At 43.5% G+C, this 18,739-nt stretch overlaps 1 protein-coding gene across 2 annotated transcripts in view; it reads right to left on the reverse strand.

Annotated features, from left to right (window-relative positions):
* Arhgap42 (Rho GTPase activating protein 42) overlaps positions 1–18,739 on the reverse strand; it is a 234,821-nt gene that overhangs the window by 54,528 nt on the left and 161,554 nt on the right. For both annotated transcript variants that reach the window (XM_036192656.1, XM_036192657.1), the window contains exons 5-6: positions 16,544–16,645; positions 6,671–6,781 (exon numbers count right to left, since the gene is read on the reverse strand). In XM_036192656.1, coding sequence (XP_036048549.1) covers positions 6,671–6,781; positions 16,544–16,645 — 213 coding nt within the window. The remainder of the gene's footprint in view (positions 1–6,670; positions 6,782–16,543; positions 16,646–18,739) is intronic.

An 18,739-nucleotide genomic window follows, 5' to 3' on the forward strand; every position in this document is an offset into this window, starting at 1 on the left:
TGATATGAATTAAATTTACAGGGAAGCTATTTTTAAAACATTGCAATACATATATAAAATAGCTAATAGACACAAATCCATTTTTCTAATATTTTGAATGCTTAGAACATGGGGCGGGCACTCATGTCAGAAATATAACACAGCAAAATGGTGACATGTTATCATCAGGTCAGACGAGTTTATGGTGTATGTTCATGGAGTTTGGCTTCAGGCTCTAGACTAGTTACAGTATATATTAAAACATTAAGTGCTTATAGAAGTGTCAGGTACGCACAACTATCTGAGATGTCCCTTCCCACACAGAAAGACTTCTGAGGTCTGCCAAGTCACTCATTCTATTCGAGTTCCCTGAAGCTCTCATCTGAAAGTAATCTGACAGACACTGGTGAGCCAGCAGTCTTCACTGAGACCTGTTTGCTAATTATGCTTTAAACTCATGATTTGAGCACTTGTGTTTCACTGAGGTTGCTCTTTATCAGTGGCATTTCTGATGCAGTGACTGCCATGCAGGTTGAAATCCACCTGCCAGGCTCGTCAGAGGGTTGTAGACTTACTTACTGGGAAGAATCCGTTTTCTCTCACACTGAATGCTAAGCACCCAGTAGGGAATGCATAATTGTATTCAAGTAAATAAAAATTACACACTAGAGGCTGGGGAGAAGGCTCAGCAGTTATGAGCACTAGCTGTTCTTGCAGGAGACCTGGATACCTGCATCCAAATGGCAGCTTATGACCCTCTCTGTAACTCCAGTTCCAGGGAATCTGACTCCCTCTTCTGGCCTCTGTGGGTATTAGGTACACATATGGTGCATATACATGCATGCAGGCAAAATTCATACACACAAAGTAAAGTAAAAAAATCTAAAAAGAATCTTAATGGCACACCAGGAGTGGTCACCTTTTCTTCTGTGCTGCATTTCTTTGAAAGCAGCTTGGGAAAGTCTAAACAAAAATGTGTGTGAAATAATAGCCCTAGATGGCAGTAGAGCTCAACTTTTTCTTAAAAAGGAGTGCACACATATATTCATTGCTTGCACGCACGACAAAGTCAATGTTAAACCAATATAGCTCAGCAGAAAGACCTGAGAACTTTGAAGAACTGTCTTTCTCAGATGCCTGTCATCTCGTCTCAGTAGCTTGGCCTGAGTGCTTCAGAAAGACAGGCCTAAGCTTACTGTAGAGTAAAAGTGATCTTTATAAAAATGTCGGGGATGATAATAACTAACTGCTATATAGTTTCATTTTACACTTACTATTGTGTATATATGTGTACATGTGTATGTGTGAGTGTGCCATGGTGCACACATACAGGTCAGAGAACTACTTTCAGGAAGAAGTCAGCTCTCTCCTCCTCTGTGGGTTCCGGGCAAACTGACATTACCAGGCTTGGCAGCAATTGTCTTTACCCAGAATTCATTCCTTTAGCACCAGGAAAATCTTCTGTCACACTGTACTATTTCCCTAGTGTATAGAGTAAAACTACAATTTATTAGCCCCCAAACCAGACCAAAAGTCAACACTGACACTGTGTTTGAAGATAATCTTTAGAACCCAATAAACTTTCATAGTTTGTTCCACTGAATGCCGCATGAATGTGGTTTTTATGCACTAGCTACTTCTCTCCACACAAAACACCTGAAGACTTATTTGGCTAACAATTCAGAGGATTCCTAACCTCTGGAACAGCTCCAGTAGCTGGGACACAGGTTCAAACACATGACCCTGTGGAGGGCTCTCCACATTAATTTAAAATGGTCAAATGCACGAGAGGACTCTCCACACTAAAGTACACATGTTCAAATACACAGAGGACTCTCCACACTAAAGTACACATGTTAAAATACATGGGAGGATTCTCCACACTAAAGTACACATTTTCAAATACACGGAGGACTCTCCATACTAATGTACACATGTTCAAATACACAGAGGACTCTCCACACTAAAGTACACATGTTAAAATACATGGGAGGACTCTCCACACTAATGTACACATGTTCAAATACATGGAGGACTCTCCACACTAAAGTACACATGTTCAAATACACAGGAGGACTCTCCACACTAATGTACACATGTTCCAATACACAGGAGGACTCTCCACACCATAATATGTGGTGTTCACAAAAGAGTTACAACTTAAAGCCCCAAGTTACCAGTAAGACTAAATGTGGCTGAGAAAGAAGGGTGGGGCTAGCACCGGAGGTGGGAGGAACTTTGCAGGAGTCTGTGCAGACATTCTAGGCAACTGCTGCCCAAACTGGGCTGTAAACGCTTGTATAATCATGGTACTCATTTTTTTACTGGATTATCAATTATTATTTAATATTTATTTTCAGACAAGGTATCATTTATCCCAGGCTGGCTACTAACTATGTAGCCAAGGATGACCCTGAGCTACAGATCCTCCTGCCTCTACATCCCAAATGCTGGGATTACAGGCATACACCACTATGCTTAGTTTATATGGTGCTAACAAGAGATCAACATGAGGACTTCCCTCATGTTGCGCTGGCATTCTCCCATCTGAGCTACATCCTCAGGAATAAATTGACTTTTGCCCATTATGGAGGAGATCACAAACTGCACAGAATTGCGCCGTCACTGTGTTTCTCTGTCTATCTAAGATCTGAGATGCCGCCATCTATTTCTGCAAAGCTCTTCCAGCAGCATTGCTGACACTAAAATGCACAGCTTTGTCTGTTAAAACACTGGTCACTGACAAAAATGCTCCCTAGAGTTACTATTATTCTTAGTCATGAAAGGCTGAATAGGCCCTCTTACCCAGGTTCTGGAAGAAGACAAGGATGCCAACTCCAGACATTTCTGCTCATTATGGGATTGGGCAAGAAGAGGAGATGCAAGACATCTAGATTAGAAAGAAAACAGCAAAACTATTCACAAATACACTGAACTTGTGTACATAAAATCCTAAGGAACCCATTAAAAAAAAACCAATAGAACTAATAAACAAGTTCTATGAGATTAATGTTTAAAAACTGATTTTATAGTGAGGTGCAATTTGAAAATGACATTAAGAAAACTCCCATCTTCAGTAGCCTTAAAATAATAAAATACTTAGGAATTAATGTAGTAAATTTAATTCAAAACATATTCTTAAAACCATGAACATAGCATAAATAAACTAAAGAAGTACAAACAAATAAAAAGTATCCCGCTTTCACAGTTTGAAGAACTTGAAATTGTTAAGATGAAATTTTCTCCAAATTGATAGAGAGGTATAGTAAAAACCAGAACCCAATTCCTATCTTCTCAGGACCTGAAGATTCTAAGCTCATCTGAAACGGGAAACCATACAACGGACTGCACAGACCTCAGTAAAAGCAGACGAGGAAGCCTCATCCATCTTAATTTCTTTCACCCTTAATGCCAGGCAGTGTAAGTGAGCAGACATTGTGACAGCAGCAGACAAACAGTTACAATGGGTGACCTGCTGAAGTCTGAATGGGCAACACTTGGTTCCCAGCTGGTGGTACTCTTGTGGGTACTTAGGAAGTGGGACCCTGCTGGAGGAAATGAGACACTGGAAGCGGGCCTAGTGGTTTATCACCACAAGACTTCTAGTTTCCTAATCTGCCCTGGTATGAGCTAGCTCCCACAGCCATCCTGCCTCCTCTGTCATGATAGTCTGAGTCTTGTGAGATTCTGAACCAAAACATATCTTTCCCCACACATCACCAGTCTCTGGTGAACTGGTTGTTCACAGGACTCTCCAGACATCACAATTAGGGAAAGAATAGTCAAAGGCAAACATCTGAATAGTTCTCTCTCCGCTCATCAGGAAATTATATATACAATGTAATAAACGGTTTTAAAATTGGTAGCTCACACCTCTAATCTGGCACTCCAGACAGAGGCAGAAGAATCCAGAGTTTAAGGCTACCACAACTGCACAACAAGTTTGAGGTCACCCTGGGCTACATGAAACCCTGCCTCAAAAAAACAGACAAAGAAGCCCAAGTAAAACCAAAAGTTTTTCTCCAAGTTATTTTGTAGACATAGAAGATCAGCTTTCATGCTCACAATGTGTTGGTCTCACTCATACTCTTCCTGTCACTAAAAGAGAAATCACATAAGACTCCACCAAGGAGACTAATGCTAGAGAAGAGGGCAGTACTGTTTGGTTGCACAGATACTCCAATGGGAAAGCATAGTAGCCAAGAAAATAACGCAGGACATATCTTACTTTGATTTCAAGAGTGGCATCATAAGAAAGCATGTGCTACAAAAGGCTCAGTGGGGTGTCACAGTTGGGACACGGTGAAGGGGAGAAAACACATTTCAAGTGAAGTGTCCATTTCCTAGTTCAAGGATATTTATTATTCCTTCCACCTGTCACCTGTGAGCAAATGATTCTGTAATCTCCTCTTGATACAACTAATGTTATATCATAGGAAGATGGAGCTGAGTATTTCCAGACAGAATGGGCCATGAAGAAGCTCAAATGAGGCGGCAACAGCCAACTTCCAAGACACTCTCCAGGAGGTACACAGCTGAGAAAATGTCATTCCAGGTATAGACAAGGAGTGACAGCACAGGAGTGGGCAGCTTCAGAAAGACATGTCAACACGTATGAAAGGAGTATGCGGGGGAAAATGCCGGAATTCACGGGCTCTCACACCAGGGTGTAAAAAGAGCCTCAACTTAGAAATGCTGGGGGGGAGGCAGGTGTTATGGGAGTTCTCTAGCTAGGGAGAAGTAAGAAGTGTGTGTCAGGGGAGGCTGGACCTGCTCTTCCAGAGGGTACAAGTTTGGTTCCCAGCACCCACATCAGGAGGCACATGACCTGTTAAATCCAGCACTCATTTCTGGCCCTCCAGGGGCACCCATTGACATGGTATCCCAAACATAGACAAGGACATATATACAAAGTTACTCAAAATCTTAAAAGAAAAAAAGTCATAATAGGTCTCTCTGGCAGGGCTTAGTCAGTAAGAGGGAACCAGGAATCTAAGCAGCAGTCTTTGTCATACAAAGGACTCCTAAAGTCATAGGAAGCTTAATCATCAGACAGTTTGTCAGGTTAAGTTACTTCTTCATCCTAAGGGAACTAAAGGACAGTTCTTCAGCAAGCAGAATTTGGAGTGAAGTTGCTTGTTCCAAACAAAAGGTGAAAATTAAATCCCTGAGGCTGTGTTATGGCCTGAGTGCCTTCACACTCTTGGCTGAGGGATTGGTTTTACAGCACACAGAGTGCCTTGTTTACAAGACTGAGCCAATGGACTCCAAAGCTGAGGCCCTGCACCTCAGGAGGGGACCTGTATTCTTGGAGGCTCTGTTCTTTCTCATTGTCTGTGTCTGGGGACCCACAGGAAATACATTATGATAAATGTGTTTGAAAAGATTGAGACTCTTTCTTCACTGCATCACCATCCTCTCCTTGAAGCAGGGACCATGTGTTTAATGTTTATTATGAATGAGTATCTGAAGGACTGTCGCAGGAAGATGGCCCTTCTCTTGGCTTCCCTGTGCGTTAGCGGTCCTGCCGGCTCACTTCATGGGAACTGTGTTGCGTCTATACATCTGCACCAGAAGATTACCTTGACACCAGAGCTGACCTTACCTCATGGATGCCACCTTATGAGGATGCTTATGTGAGTGACCATCCTTGGAAAAAATGCTAAAAGAATAAAATAAGCAACTTCACCGAAATGACTTCACAGGCAAAGGCATGCAGGGCCTCAGTCTGTAAGGAAGAGCTGGTGGGCATGGAGGAAAAGAGGGCCCTACGTTTTTCTCCATTCACCTTAAAGTTCAGTAACTGGAATGCTATCTAGGTGGGATGTATTCACTCACACATAGGTAACTTTCTCTTTCTTGTGGTCAGATTTCTGAGAAAAGCAACTGAAGTTAGGAAGAAAGGCTATTTTCCTGTAGTATGAAGGCATAGTCAGTCAGTCATAATGGGAAGATGTGAGGCTGTGGGGAGAGTGTAGGTGCTGAGATCCCTTACATCTTGGTGGAGCAGGAGGCAAAGGGGGAATACAGACAACCGGATGGCTTTTCCCTTCTTACATCTTTATTCAGTCCAGGACCCCAGCCCTAGGGATGTGCTACCCACTTTCAGGACTGCTCACACAGCCTTTCCCCACCCTATCAATCCTCTCTGGAAAGGCACTCCCAGATAAAAGCAGAAGTGAGCTTCCTTCATGGCCCAGGCTTTCCCTAGCCACATTGGGGTGACAAATCAAATTTCACTGCCATAGGAATATACACACCATTTTCAGTCTTAGGTTATTAGATTTTATTCCCAGCATAGTTTTAAGTTTCTGAGAGAAATGACGGTTCTCCTATACACCCTCAAGCATCCATCTTACATTCCACGCATAGTTAGTCTCCACTGTTACTAACTTGCATTCCTGTGGTAGAGTTATTACAGTCAGTTAGTCGATATGGATATATTGTTAACTGAAAACAAAATTCACTATTTGAATTGTGCATTTATGGGTTTTATTGGTACATTTCATTCATTCACCATTACAAAAAGATAGAGGAATTCACTGCCCTAAAGGTATCCATCCTTCCCCAATGCTCTTCTTTTTCTTTACTTTGATCATAATTTCAAACAAACAAAAAAATCGCTCGCTCTAAAGCACTTTCCTCATAGATCATTTTTGAGGCTGTTATATATAAGAAAACTATGACTTACTGGTTCCACAAACTCAAACTTCTTCTTCTCTTGGACCTCTTGGATTTTAAAGACATATTCTAATGAAGCTTCATAGAAGTTCTGATGTTCTCGGCCAATCTGTGAATCTGCCTTAAAAAAAAAAAAAGGAAAACCAGCAGCATGACACAGGGGTTAAATACTGATGAGTCTATACACAGAGGGAGACAAGACCCAGTAAACCCCACAATTCCTCATTAAATACTAACTCCTGCAAAGAGTTTTAATGCAGTTCCAAGTCACTGAAGCTTACATAGTATGAGAAGTTGACTACAGATGTACATACTGAGCTTAGCATCAAAGGGTATGATAGAATGAGCTAAGACATCTTCACAACTAAAATTAGGACACTAAAAAGAGACATATTGAAAATTACAGTATAATTATGGTGGAGAATCTTCAAAGAGGTATGCAAATGCACATAAAAATCTACAGAATCAGAGAAGGCACTAAATTCTGAGAGAAACTGGTAGAATTGGTTCTCAGCACAAACAACTGAGAGTGAATTAATTCAGCCTATGAGAGAGGACAAAGAGGTCTAAAAGGAGGGAAGGGAGAAGAGAGGGTGATGGGATATATGTGTCAGGAGACAGAGGAGTACAGTTTCAGGGAGGAAGGAACCAGCATTAAGGCAAAAGGGGTTGAGGGAGGGCACCATGTGTGGGTGTGTGGGACAAAGAATAATTATATACATGTGTGAGAAGGTCACCCTGGAACCCACTTCTTTCTATGTTGAAAAATTAATAAGAAAGAAGAGAGAAAGAAGAAGACTAGGAAAGAAGAGAAAGAGGGGGCAGGGAGTATGGGCAGAAGGAGGGGGCAAGGAGTGTGGGCAGAAGTCACCATCATGAAATCTAAGAGGTGGAAGAGCTAGGCAGAGCTGGCTGCAGAAGAAACAGGGAAAATAAGATTGGAAGATCTTAGATGCTTCATAGGAAATCTGGATTTTAATCAAAGAAGTATTTGAGAATATTAAGCAAGAAGGCAGTGTACCATTAGGGAAAATCTGGCATAGGCAATATGTTAGCAGAGCCAAAAACAAACAAGGAGCTGACCAAACATTCTGTGGTGGATCGTGTTCCACCATTATCAGGGGCACCTCTTCCTGACTGCACTCTGTGTGGGAGAGAGCTATGGAGACAGTTCCACTGTCTCTCTGGCCTTGTCTCTCCTCTTCCATGCCATCCTCAGACAGACTCTTGAAGACTGACTCTGGTTCTATACAAACATACGGGTGACTTTTCTCACCCTGTTCCCTTCTCCAGCTGCTGCTCAGATGTACAAAACAGCTGAGGGAAGAGGCTCTCTGCAGTAGAGCCCACTGATGCTGACCTTGGAGCAGAACACTGTTGGGAGCCACTAACAAGGGTCATGTCACCGTCAGCAGCAAAGGTATCACAAGAGCATGCAGCTTCTTGCCATGGCCATCACAGAAACAAGGACTCACTTGGAACCTCTCAAGATGATCATACACATATGATGTATTTGGCAATACAGTTATAAATAATCCAGTATTATCAGCAACTTGCTTGAGGTTTAAAGTTGAGAATTCCAAAGTTTAAACTAACATATGTTGAACATTATGTAGATTTGAGCCAAAATTTTTCTGGCTATAGAAAATCATTTAGGAACAACATTGTCCAAAATAGAAGGAAAATCAGGATTCCAGATCAATGTACCACTTTTCCCGCATATCATTGCCTACCAGAATGAATTCTCTTGTGAGAGAAAGTCTGATTTGTGGTACAGGCTGGTTTCCGTGGTGTCAACAGTCCCCCTTTGGCCACTTTCAAACCACAAATCCACTATCAGTGAATGCAGGTGTTGGGAAGAAAAGCAGCAGCGGACTCTTCTGCAGAAAGCTTTGGGACCACACAAGGTCTTGACGAGGCATTCTGTCTAATGATTTTATTCTCTCTGAAAGAGAGGGTCTAGAATACTGAGACACCTTTAGAGTCCAAAGTGGCTGTTCCTAGTTCACAGGCTCAGCAGAAGTGTCGTGCCTGCCAGCCTGGCTGCTCTCTTTTAGAAGGGTTGCTAAGGAGACTGCCCTGAGTCAATGTCCAGGGATGTACTTTAAGAATTCCCATAGCAACCAGCCTGGAGTAAGTGAGAATATCCTATCAGACAATTGTGTCCTTCAATCCAACCACCGGACTTCTGAAACAATGCACCTGAGAAATGGGAATTTCCCAGGAATCTCACACTGGGAAGAGAAAAGGCCTGGGAGACTGCCTCCAGTCACTGGGGAACCAATCCCCATACCTTGGCCAGGACTGCTCAGATGTGCATATCCCTGGCTCTTTATTAAATTTATTCTTGGCCAGGTGGTGGTGTTGCATGCTTTTAATCCCAGCACTTGGGAGACAGAGGCAGGCAGATCTCTGTGAGTTTGAGACCAGCTTGGTCTACAGAGTGAGATCCAGGACAGGCACCAAACTACACAAAGAAACTCTGTCTCAAAAAAAAAAAAAAAATTATTCTCACCTCAGGACCAAACATGGACCTGGTAGGAGGTGTCCACTGGATCTCATTTTCCCTCTTCCCAATGTGGCCACATTAAATAAATCTTACTTGCTCTTTAATCAGGCTATTTTAATTGGTTTCTTGAGGATAAATGCCTGAATCTGGCTTCCTGGGGTATAAATTATGACTGCACGTGTGGCAACACTCTTATTAGCTGATAAAAATGGCTTTGCGCCTAAATTGTGTGCAAAAGCACTATGGCTTATGGGGGACACTTCTCCCCTTCTAGGAATGTGGGCAGATTGCCCTCCAGTGAACAACGCTGGACACTGTGTCTCTGGTGTCTGAATGTTGAGAAGATGGCATTTCAAATGTGCAGTCATAACTATGGCTGAGGGAATGAAACAGGCCCTGAGTGACAGTCTCTGTACCTGGCTTCCCCAGACTTTGCTCTTCCCGCTTATTTTCTCCCTGACTTATCACTACACAAATCCCAGCCACAAATACGTGGTGTCCCATGAGCCTTCCCATACAATCACCACCTTACTAGTAGTCTAGGAGACCCTTGACGTAAGAGTTTGAGCTCATTTCTCTGGAGACTTGGCTGCTATGTACAATGCTATTCCTCTCAAGGCTCCTCCAATGGAGACTAGGGGGATAGAAAAGAAATAATTGTTTTTGCCAATTTTCAGTTTTATATACTCTTGGATATTACTGTACAATAGAAATTCAACACAGCAAAGATCATCTGAGGGAGGGAACCATACTTAAAGACTATGACAGCTCCATTCTTTCTCAGTACAAGATGGAGAAGGGCATTTTTAACTTGAGATAATTCCCTTGGACTAGAGGCTGACTAGAAAATCCTTAAGTCAGGAATAGTGACTCATGCCCACAAGTCTAACATTTGGGAAACCAAAGCAGAAGGATTGCTGTGAGTTCAAAGTCAAGGCAAAAGGACACTCTAAACAGTGGTACTCTGTCTCAACAAAAGTAAAATAAAAAAAAAAAAAATGTGCTTTTAATCCTTTTAATCAGGGCAAAGTGGAACAACAATATGATTTTAAAACTAGCAGTGAACACTAGCAATGACGACACCTCAGCAACAGGTGTACCCTGCAGCTGACATGGCCGAAGGGACTATGACAAAGGAACAAGTGAGTTCTGCAGCCATGTTAAGTCCTCTTTAATATCAATATGCTGTCTTGGTGTGACGTGGGACAAACCTCAGGGAGTATTTGCTGAAGCACAACCCCTCCAGGAGAAAATATTTTTGATGGACTCAGAAAAATGGGGATGTTTAGAGTTGGTGAGGATGAATAAGAAGAGCTAGACTTGGAAACAGCAAAAAACAAAACAGAAATCACATCTGGGTGTGGTGGGGCATGCCTGTAATCCCAGCCAGCTACAGGCACGAGAACTCTTAGGAATTCAAAACCCACCCAGGGCTACACAGCACATTCTGTTAGGGTTATACAGCAAGAGTTATGTTTAAAGATTTATTTATCTATTTATCTATGTGTATGCCTACATGAATTTATGGTTCACCACATGCATGCAGCAGGGAGGCCAAAGGGTGTTGGATCCCCTGGGATTAGAGTTCTAGACAGCTGTGTGCTGCCATGTGCTGGGAACCAAACCTGGGTCCTCTACAGGAGCAGTCAGTGTGCTTAGCCATTGAGCCATCTCCCAGGCCCGGGAGGTTCATTTAGACTCATCAAAAAGTTGGTTGCTAAATGTCTAGTTCAGAATGAAGTACAAGGACAGTTAAGGTAGAAATGACGGCCTGCAGACCACCTGCTACAGACAATGCAAGAATTTGAAAGGATTCAAGCTGTGTATCAGGAATCTTTGTGTGGGGATGGATACTGCATAATAAACAGATTAGACAGTAGGCCAGGTTGCATGTAAGATGGCTTTTGTGGTCACAGCAGAAGGAGCTGGTGCACTTCCACATAACAAAGGTGAGTGGAAAGAAAAAAATCAAGTATGAATTTCATTTCATTTACACAAGAAACAGCACCAGCATGAGTAGGTCACTGAAGAAATGAAAAGAACTTTTAGGAAGAGCTGTGATATGTAAGATTTCACATAACACTTGGGAGTGGCTGGCTATCCTGGGAACTCTGAACAGTGCAAACTGCCCAGGCAATAGCAGGATACAGTCAGTACACATGATATGTGTAAATGTGTTATCACTCCTACCTTTAAATTGCAGATGCTAGGGATGCAAACACAAGGCCTCATGCTGGCACAGCAAACACATTGCCCTCTGAGCCATCTTCCGAGTCCCAAACACACAAACAATTCTAATAGCTATAACATTTTGAGTCTTTCTATGTGGTTTAATTATTCTTTTGTACCAGGCAGATGTGTGTATGCATTTGGTCTCTATAGTAAATATAAACTCCATAAGTTCATCTCCATTTTTGCAGAGTAAACTCTTAGCAGTAAGAATTATAGCCGGGCGGTGGTGGCACATGCCTTTAATCCCAGGACTTGGGAGGCAGAGACAGGGGGATTTCTGTGAGTTCGAGGCCAGCCTGGTCTCCAAAGCGAGTTCTAGGAAAGGCACAAAGCTACACAGAGAAACCCTGTCTCAAAAAACAAAACAAACAAACAAAACAAAACAAAAACAAAAAACAAAAAAAAAAGTCAACTACCTAGTACATTTAAAATCTGTGAAATAATCAATGAAGTTACATCAAGAATATTCAACATTTGATGTCATATGAGAAAAACAGAAGCATGACCAGAGGCTGGGCGTGTGGATGTGGTGGCTGTGGTGGTACCTTCAAGCTCAACATTTGGGAGGCAGAGGTGGTGGATCTTTGTGAGTTTTAGGATAGGCGAAGACCAGGGCTACTTAGTAAGATTCAGTCCATAAGAAGGAAGGCAGGGAGGGAAGGAGGAAGGGAGGGAGGGAGGGAGAAGGGAAGGAAGAAGGCAGGGAGGGAAGGAGGAAGGGAGGGAGGGAGGGAGAAGGGAAGGAAGAAGGCAGGGAGGGAGGGAGGGAAGGAGGGAGGGAGGGAGGGAGGGAGGGAGGGAGGGAGGAAGGAAGGAAGGGAGGAAGGAAGGAAGGAAGGAAGGAAGGAAGGAAGGAAGGGAGAGAAAAATTCTCATGTTTTTGCTAACAACAAATTTTTCTTATATTGAAAATACCATATTAGTTTGTATTCTTTAGCACATGGGACATGAAAACAATATTATAGTTTACATGTCTTCTTTGATCATTTCCCTCTTGTATCCTTAGCTGATTTTTCATTGATTTGTAAATACTTCTTATATATGAGAATTAGAACCCCCTGTGTTGTGTTGTATAAAATCCCCAATAGTTTGCCATTTAATTTGATTTAATATTTCTAAAAATGAAATATTTTTTATAAATTCCTGCTCTTCTGCCTTTTCTTCACAATGTCTTCCTTTGGTTTCATCTTGGAAAGAAATTATTTATTCACATATCAAACATTTTTTTTTTTCAGTCAAAGTTAAACCTGTGGTCGGGATGGGTTGGCTCTAATTTTCTCAGTATTTACTCCAACGGCCTTTTTAGTTGGTGACTTTCTAACTCTGCCCACACAAACCAGCCTTTTCATGCACTGCCAGCCCCTAATTTTCCAGAAAAACAAAGAAGGCACCTGTGCAGGTGAGGAGAAATAGGAAGGTCCTCTGAGAGCTAATAAGCCAGATACTGCCCTGGGAAGAAGCAGGTGACACTTTATGTCATGTCACAGAACTAAATGCAGGGTGGTGACCTCACTACAACAGCACTGATTCCTGGAGGAGCAGGAGGGGCTCCAAGCCACACTCTTCCTCCTCTACACCACGCTCTTCCTCCTCTACACCATACTCTTCCTGCTCTACCCCACACTCTTCCTCCTCTACCCCACACTCTTCCTCCTCTACCCCACACTCTTCCTCCTCTACCCCACACTCTTCCTCCTCTACCCCACACTCTTCCTCCTCTACCCCACACTCTTCCTCCTCTACCCCACACTCTTCCTCCTCTACCCCACACTCTTCCTCCTCTACCCCACACTCTTCCTGCTCTACCCCACACTCTTCCTCCTCTACCCCACACTCTTCTTCCTCTACCCCACACTCTTCTTCCTCTACCCCACTCTTCTTCCTCTACCCCACACTCTTCCTCCTCTACCCCACACTCTTCTTCCTCTACCCCACACTCTTCCTCCTCTACCCCACACTCTTCTTCCTCTACCCCACACTCTTCTTCCTCTACCCCACACTCTTCCTCCTCTACCCCACACTCTTCCTCCTCTACCCCACACTCTTCCTCCTCTACCCCACACTCTTCCTGCTCTACCCCACACTCTTCCTACTCTACCCCACACTCTTCCTCCTTGACCCCACACTCTTCCTCCTCTACCCCACACTCTTCCTCCTCTACCCCACACTCTTCCTGCTCTACCCACATCTTCCTCCTCTACACCACACTCTTCCTCCTCTACCCCACACTCTTCCTACTCTACCCCCACTCTTCCTGCTCTACCCACACTCTTCATACTCTACCCCACACTCTTCTCCTCTACCCCACACTCTTCCTCCTCTACCCCACACTCTTCTTCCTCTACCCCACACTCTTCCTCCTTTACCACCACACTCTTCCTCCTCTACCCCACACTCTTCTTCCTCTACCCCACACTCTTCCTCCTTTACCACCACTCTCTTCCTCCTCCCACACTCTTCTCCTCTACCCACACTCTTCCTCCTCTACCCCACTCTTCTCCTCTACACCACACTCTTTCCTCCTCTACACCACACTCTTCCTCCTCATCCCCACACTCTTCTTCCTCTACCCCACACTCTTCCTCCTTACCACCACACTCTTCCTCCTCTACCCCACACTCTTCTTCCTCTACCCCACACTCTTCCTCCTTTACCACCACACTCTTCCTCCTCTACCCCACACTCTTCCTCCTCTACCCCACACTCTTCCTCCTCTACCCCACACTCTTCCTCCTCTACACCACACTCTTCCTCCTCTACACCACACTCTTCCTCCTCTACCCCACACTCTTCCTCCTCTACCCCACACTCTTCTTCCTCTACACCACACTCTTCCTCCTCTACCCCACACTCTTCCTCCTCTACACCACACTCTTCCTGCTCTACCCCACACTCTTCCTCCTCTACCCCACACTCTTCCTACTCTACACCACACTCTTCTTCCTCTACCTCACACTCTTCCTCCTCTACACCACACTCTTCCTCCTCTACACCACACTCTTCCTCCTCTACACCACTCTTTCTCCTCTAGACCACACTCTTCCTACTCTATACCACACTCTTCCTCCTCCACAACACACTCTTCCTCCTCTACACCACACTCCTCTAAGTACTGGCTTTAACACAACTCAGGTCGTGTTATGGTAGGAGAAGTGCTTCCTAAGAACACCTGTATGCGTGCTTATTGGAGAGGGATACAGGATGACACTGTCAACATTGTGATCTCTTCCAATCTCCAGTTAGATAGAGAAGCCCAACAAATACCCCGTAATTCTAAAGCCTAAGGCATGTAGAGCCCCTAGCAAGGACAGAATTAAGACCAAGCTCAGCTGTCAGGAAGAATGCAAACATCCTGTAAATAATTTGAAATCAAGGAACAGTTACGGCTTCCTGGAGAGGATGTAGGTGCCATCTCATGAAGCATAGTCCTTATATATGAAGATCTTGAACTATTAAACCATGTTCCCTGCCATGGCAAGCCCTTGCTATGGCTCTCTGTTGACAATCTTGAAAAGCTTCGCCTGTATGACCACATCTATGTCCAGACTACAAACATTTCTCTCCAAAGCTTATTTTAGTGCAATGAACAAGGAGAAATATGGGGGCTAAAATATTTGTAATACACAACAATCCTAAATTATAGTAGGCAGTGCCAAGTCTTTATGGTATTAGATGTGGCCAAGAAATTTAAAAGAAGGCCCAGTTCTGCTTAATGGCAGGAGGTCTTCCGTTTCACTTTGGCCACAAGCTCCCCACAAGTGCACAACCACATAATGAATAATGTTCTTATTACATTGTTAACAGTAGAAGGCAGAGATTTAAATGAACTCCTATAAAACAACAAGTAAAACAAACTTTCTAATATTAACCAGCTTTTAAAATTATTATTTATATTTTTAATTTCTGTATAAGTATGTGTGCCTACAGGAGATTATGTGCACCATATGTGTGCAGTGCCCACAGAGGTCAGAAGAAGGTGTCAGACTCCATAAACTAGAGTTCTGTGTAATTGCAAGCTGCTGGATATGGGTGCTGGGAACTGAACCCAGGTTCCTGGAGGCCAGGCAGACCTCCAGATCCTAATCAGTTTTAAACAACACTGGATGTCCTTAAAGAAAATGTGAGCATGGTAGAGCAAAATGACATTCCTGGCCCTTTGCTGACACTGGCAAGGTTTGTAACCTTCTAAACTGACAAGCAAATGTTCTACCTAGACTTTAAGAAGGCAGGTTAAGAGGAGCAAGGAGAGCAGAGGACCAAGTTGAACTTGAAAAGTAATTCATAAAGGGAGACAGCTTTCCTGGGAGAAGGCCTGGGTGACATTTGGAAAGGTTTCCTCTATGGTGTCTTCAAACACAGATATGAGAGAGAGGCTACGGTAGATAGCCACATAAGCCAGACTCTGAGGTCCTGAGCTGGTGGACACCTCACCATCCCTCCTGCACTGACAACACACTCCACTGCATATATGGGGTATCAGAGTTGTGCCTCACAGTTTTACTGCCCTAAGATGCCAATGGCAGCAGAATTCAGATGGGCTTTTTTTTTTTTTTTTTCTTTTCCCCAAACTCCTTCTCACTGAAACCAGTACTGCATAGTTACAGCCCTTCAGGGCTGCCCTTGACTAGCTCCAGTTCTTCAAGGCTGCTCTTGACTATATTACTTACAATCATTACATTACCAACAGCAAGAATAAAATCTGGCATAATTCAGATCAAAGGGAGTCAGAGACTGCTAGCAGGCATACAGCAGTAAATAGCTCTGAAAAAAATTTGATGTAAAGTCATCAAGATTTCAGAATATGCAGTTATCTGTCTGTGTCTTTCCCACTGCTGAAGCAAAGCCTTAAAAACCATGTCACCAACATTTCAACTATAATTTAAAGACTACAGTATGAATTGGATTGATTCTGTCTCTTTAAATTATGTGCAAGAAGAAAAAGAAAGAAAATCTTGTTTCAATCTTTTGTTGTTGAAGGAAACACTTATCTTAGACATCAAACCATCAGTACTAACTGCTACACAGCATAGAGTACCCAACTATGCTAGCCATTGCTATTGTCATTTAAGAAGAAATGACAGGTGTTTGGGACACTTCCATGGTGGGCATTTTGATGTCACATGACTTAATGTGCATGCTTACCTCTTGCAAATGAGACTCCTTTTTCTTTGCTGACAAATTTAAATGCTTTTCCAGAATAGAATAGTATTTTTCACTCTCCTTGTCAAACTTCTTCTTTCCATCCTAGGGAACAGCAATTAAAACAAGAAAAGATTCAGATCAGAGCATCAAGGGACCATCACTGTCTCCATCCTCACCAAAAGTCCAATCTAGTGAGGTCAAAACCTTAACATAACAGACTAAGAAGAAGGAGGTGAAACACCATTAAGTCTGCATTCTTCTCTCAAAGAGGCTTCCCATCTCTGGGGAAGAAACATGTCCTTAAGCCACACTCCTTTGAGTCATAGGAACTGTACATGGAGAGACTAAGGTAAGCCACAGAAGAAAAGGCACAAAAGTCTGTAATCAACTCCCAGGAAGACGCTGTCATCTGGCATGCCTGCAATGTGACTGAGATGAAGATGTCTAAGTTTTTGAAGACGTTTTTGGTAATTCAGATCAGTTAACACATAACCAGTTTAGAAGATTGCCCACAAGACTCTTCACAAAATCATTTTATTTCCCAACCAGGAGAAGACATCTGACTCTCCATTTCTTCTTTCCTTATCCCCCATCACATCTCCTTTCCCCCTTCTCTTTCTTTTCTGTTTCTCTCTCTTTTCTTTTCTCGTTCTTTCCACTCACCCATTTATCCTTGCCCATGTTTCAGATTGGAACTTGCTATGAAGACCAGTCTAGCCTGGAACAATTTGCAGCAACCCCCTGTCAATGCTCACAGTGCAACTGACTGGCTGCCAGTGAGCAAGGAAGTTAGTGAATGAATTCACCTTCAGACCAGACTAGAAAGAACAACGACACCACCCCCCCCCCCCCACCCCCACCCCCCCACCCCCGGTGCAGTACAGGGCGGCTGGGCAGTAAGAAGAGTGTCACATGCAGCCAAGTCCTGTTGTTCCAAACAACTTATTTTTATAGGGAAGAAAGATGTTTCAATGTTGGTAGCTTCAAATAATTAAAATTCAGAGTCAAGCAAATGAAAGGTTATTAATATCTCTATCATATTTCCCTAGATGTAACTCTGATAGCTGTCATCCTCTGTTTTTAAAAGGCTTTCTTTTTCTTTTCCTTCTTCTTGCTGGTGCTGGAACCTGCAAGCAGGCTGATCTTTCATGAAGAGAGTGAAGAATCTTGCTTCCACGGATGTGTAAATGTAGGGAAACACTGAAGCGAGTGGGCGCACCTGGGCTCACAAAACGCTGTGCACCAGGGAAGCTTGCTCCATTTGTGAGTTCATGTGAAACAGCTCCATGTGTAACCTGCCTTGGCCATTTCAATGTTTCTCAGGCTGCAGCCTTGACCAGACAAGGCAGAGGCAAGTGTTTCACAGTTCGTTTACATGGCTCCCTTCACATGGAGAGTCTGTACTCTCTTAAACAGAAGTTCTTTGGTGAAAGTCACAAGGCCTTGCTTCAGCATGTGCATAAAGTCAGAGGGGAAGTGAGGTGCTGTTGACAGGGAATGTGTCTGGACCTGTCCCCAAGTACAGAATTTGCAAATAAGCAGGGAACTGAGTTGACTGGGAGGAGTGATTACAGTTCTGTTCGGCCACCTAAGCTGAGCTTTAGATCACTGTGAAGTACTGAGAGACACACTAAATATCTGCACAGTGAAATATTACATCTACGGAGGTAGGAGGAAAAGAGCAAGGCTAGCCAAGTGTGGAGGCACAAGCCTGTAATCCCAGCACTGGGGAGCCAGAGGCCGAGGTCAGCCTGAGCTATAAGGCAGAAACCTGACTCCCAAAAAACAAAACAAACAATATCATCTCTAAGGATATTTATACCTCAGGAGAACTTACAGTGAACAATTATAGTGTTTCCATGGAAAAGGATGAAGCAGCTACACAGCAAAGGATATGGAAAAGGCACCCTCCTGAGACCAGACAAGCCCAGGAACGTGGATGGAAGAGTGCTGTGGTCAGAGTACACAGGTCCACTCCTGGAGCGGTTGCCTGGCTGGATGTGTCCCCTCCCGTCCCACTCCTGGTAGATATTGTTGTGTAATCTGCCATTTCATGCCTGCAGCTAATCTGCCCAGCCCATTCTCCTTAAGGCCCTCTTCTCCCCCACCTCCAATCCACCCCCATTTCAGCTCCCTATTTGTGCTCACCCTTCCTTCTTATTCACGGAATTTTCAAGTCAAGCCTGTGTTCATCTA

The sequence above is a fragment of the Onychomys torridus genome, chromosome 7, assembly GCF_903995425.1.
Source record: "Onychomys torridus chromosome 7, mOncTor1.1, whole genome shotgun sequence".
Lineage (NCBI taxonomy): Eukaryota > Metazoa > Chordata > Mammalia > Rodentia > Cricetidae > Onychomys > Onychomys torridus.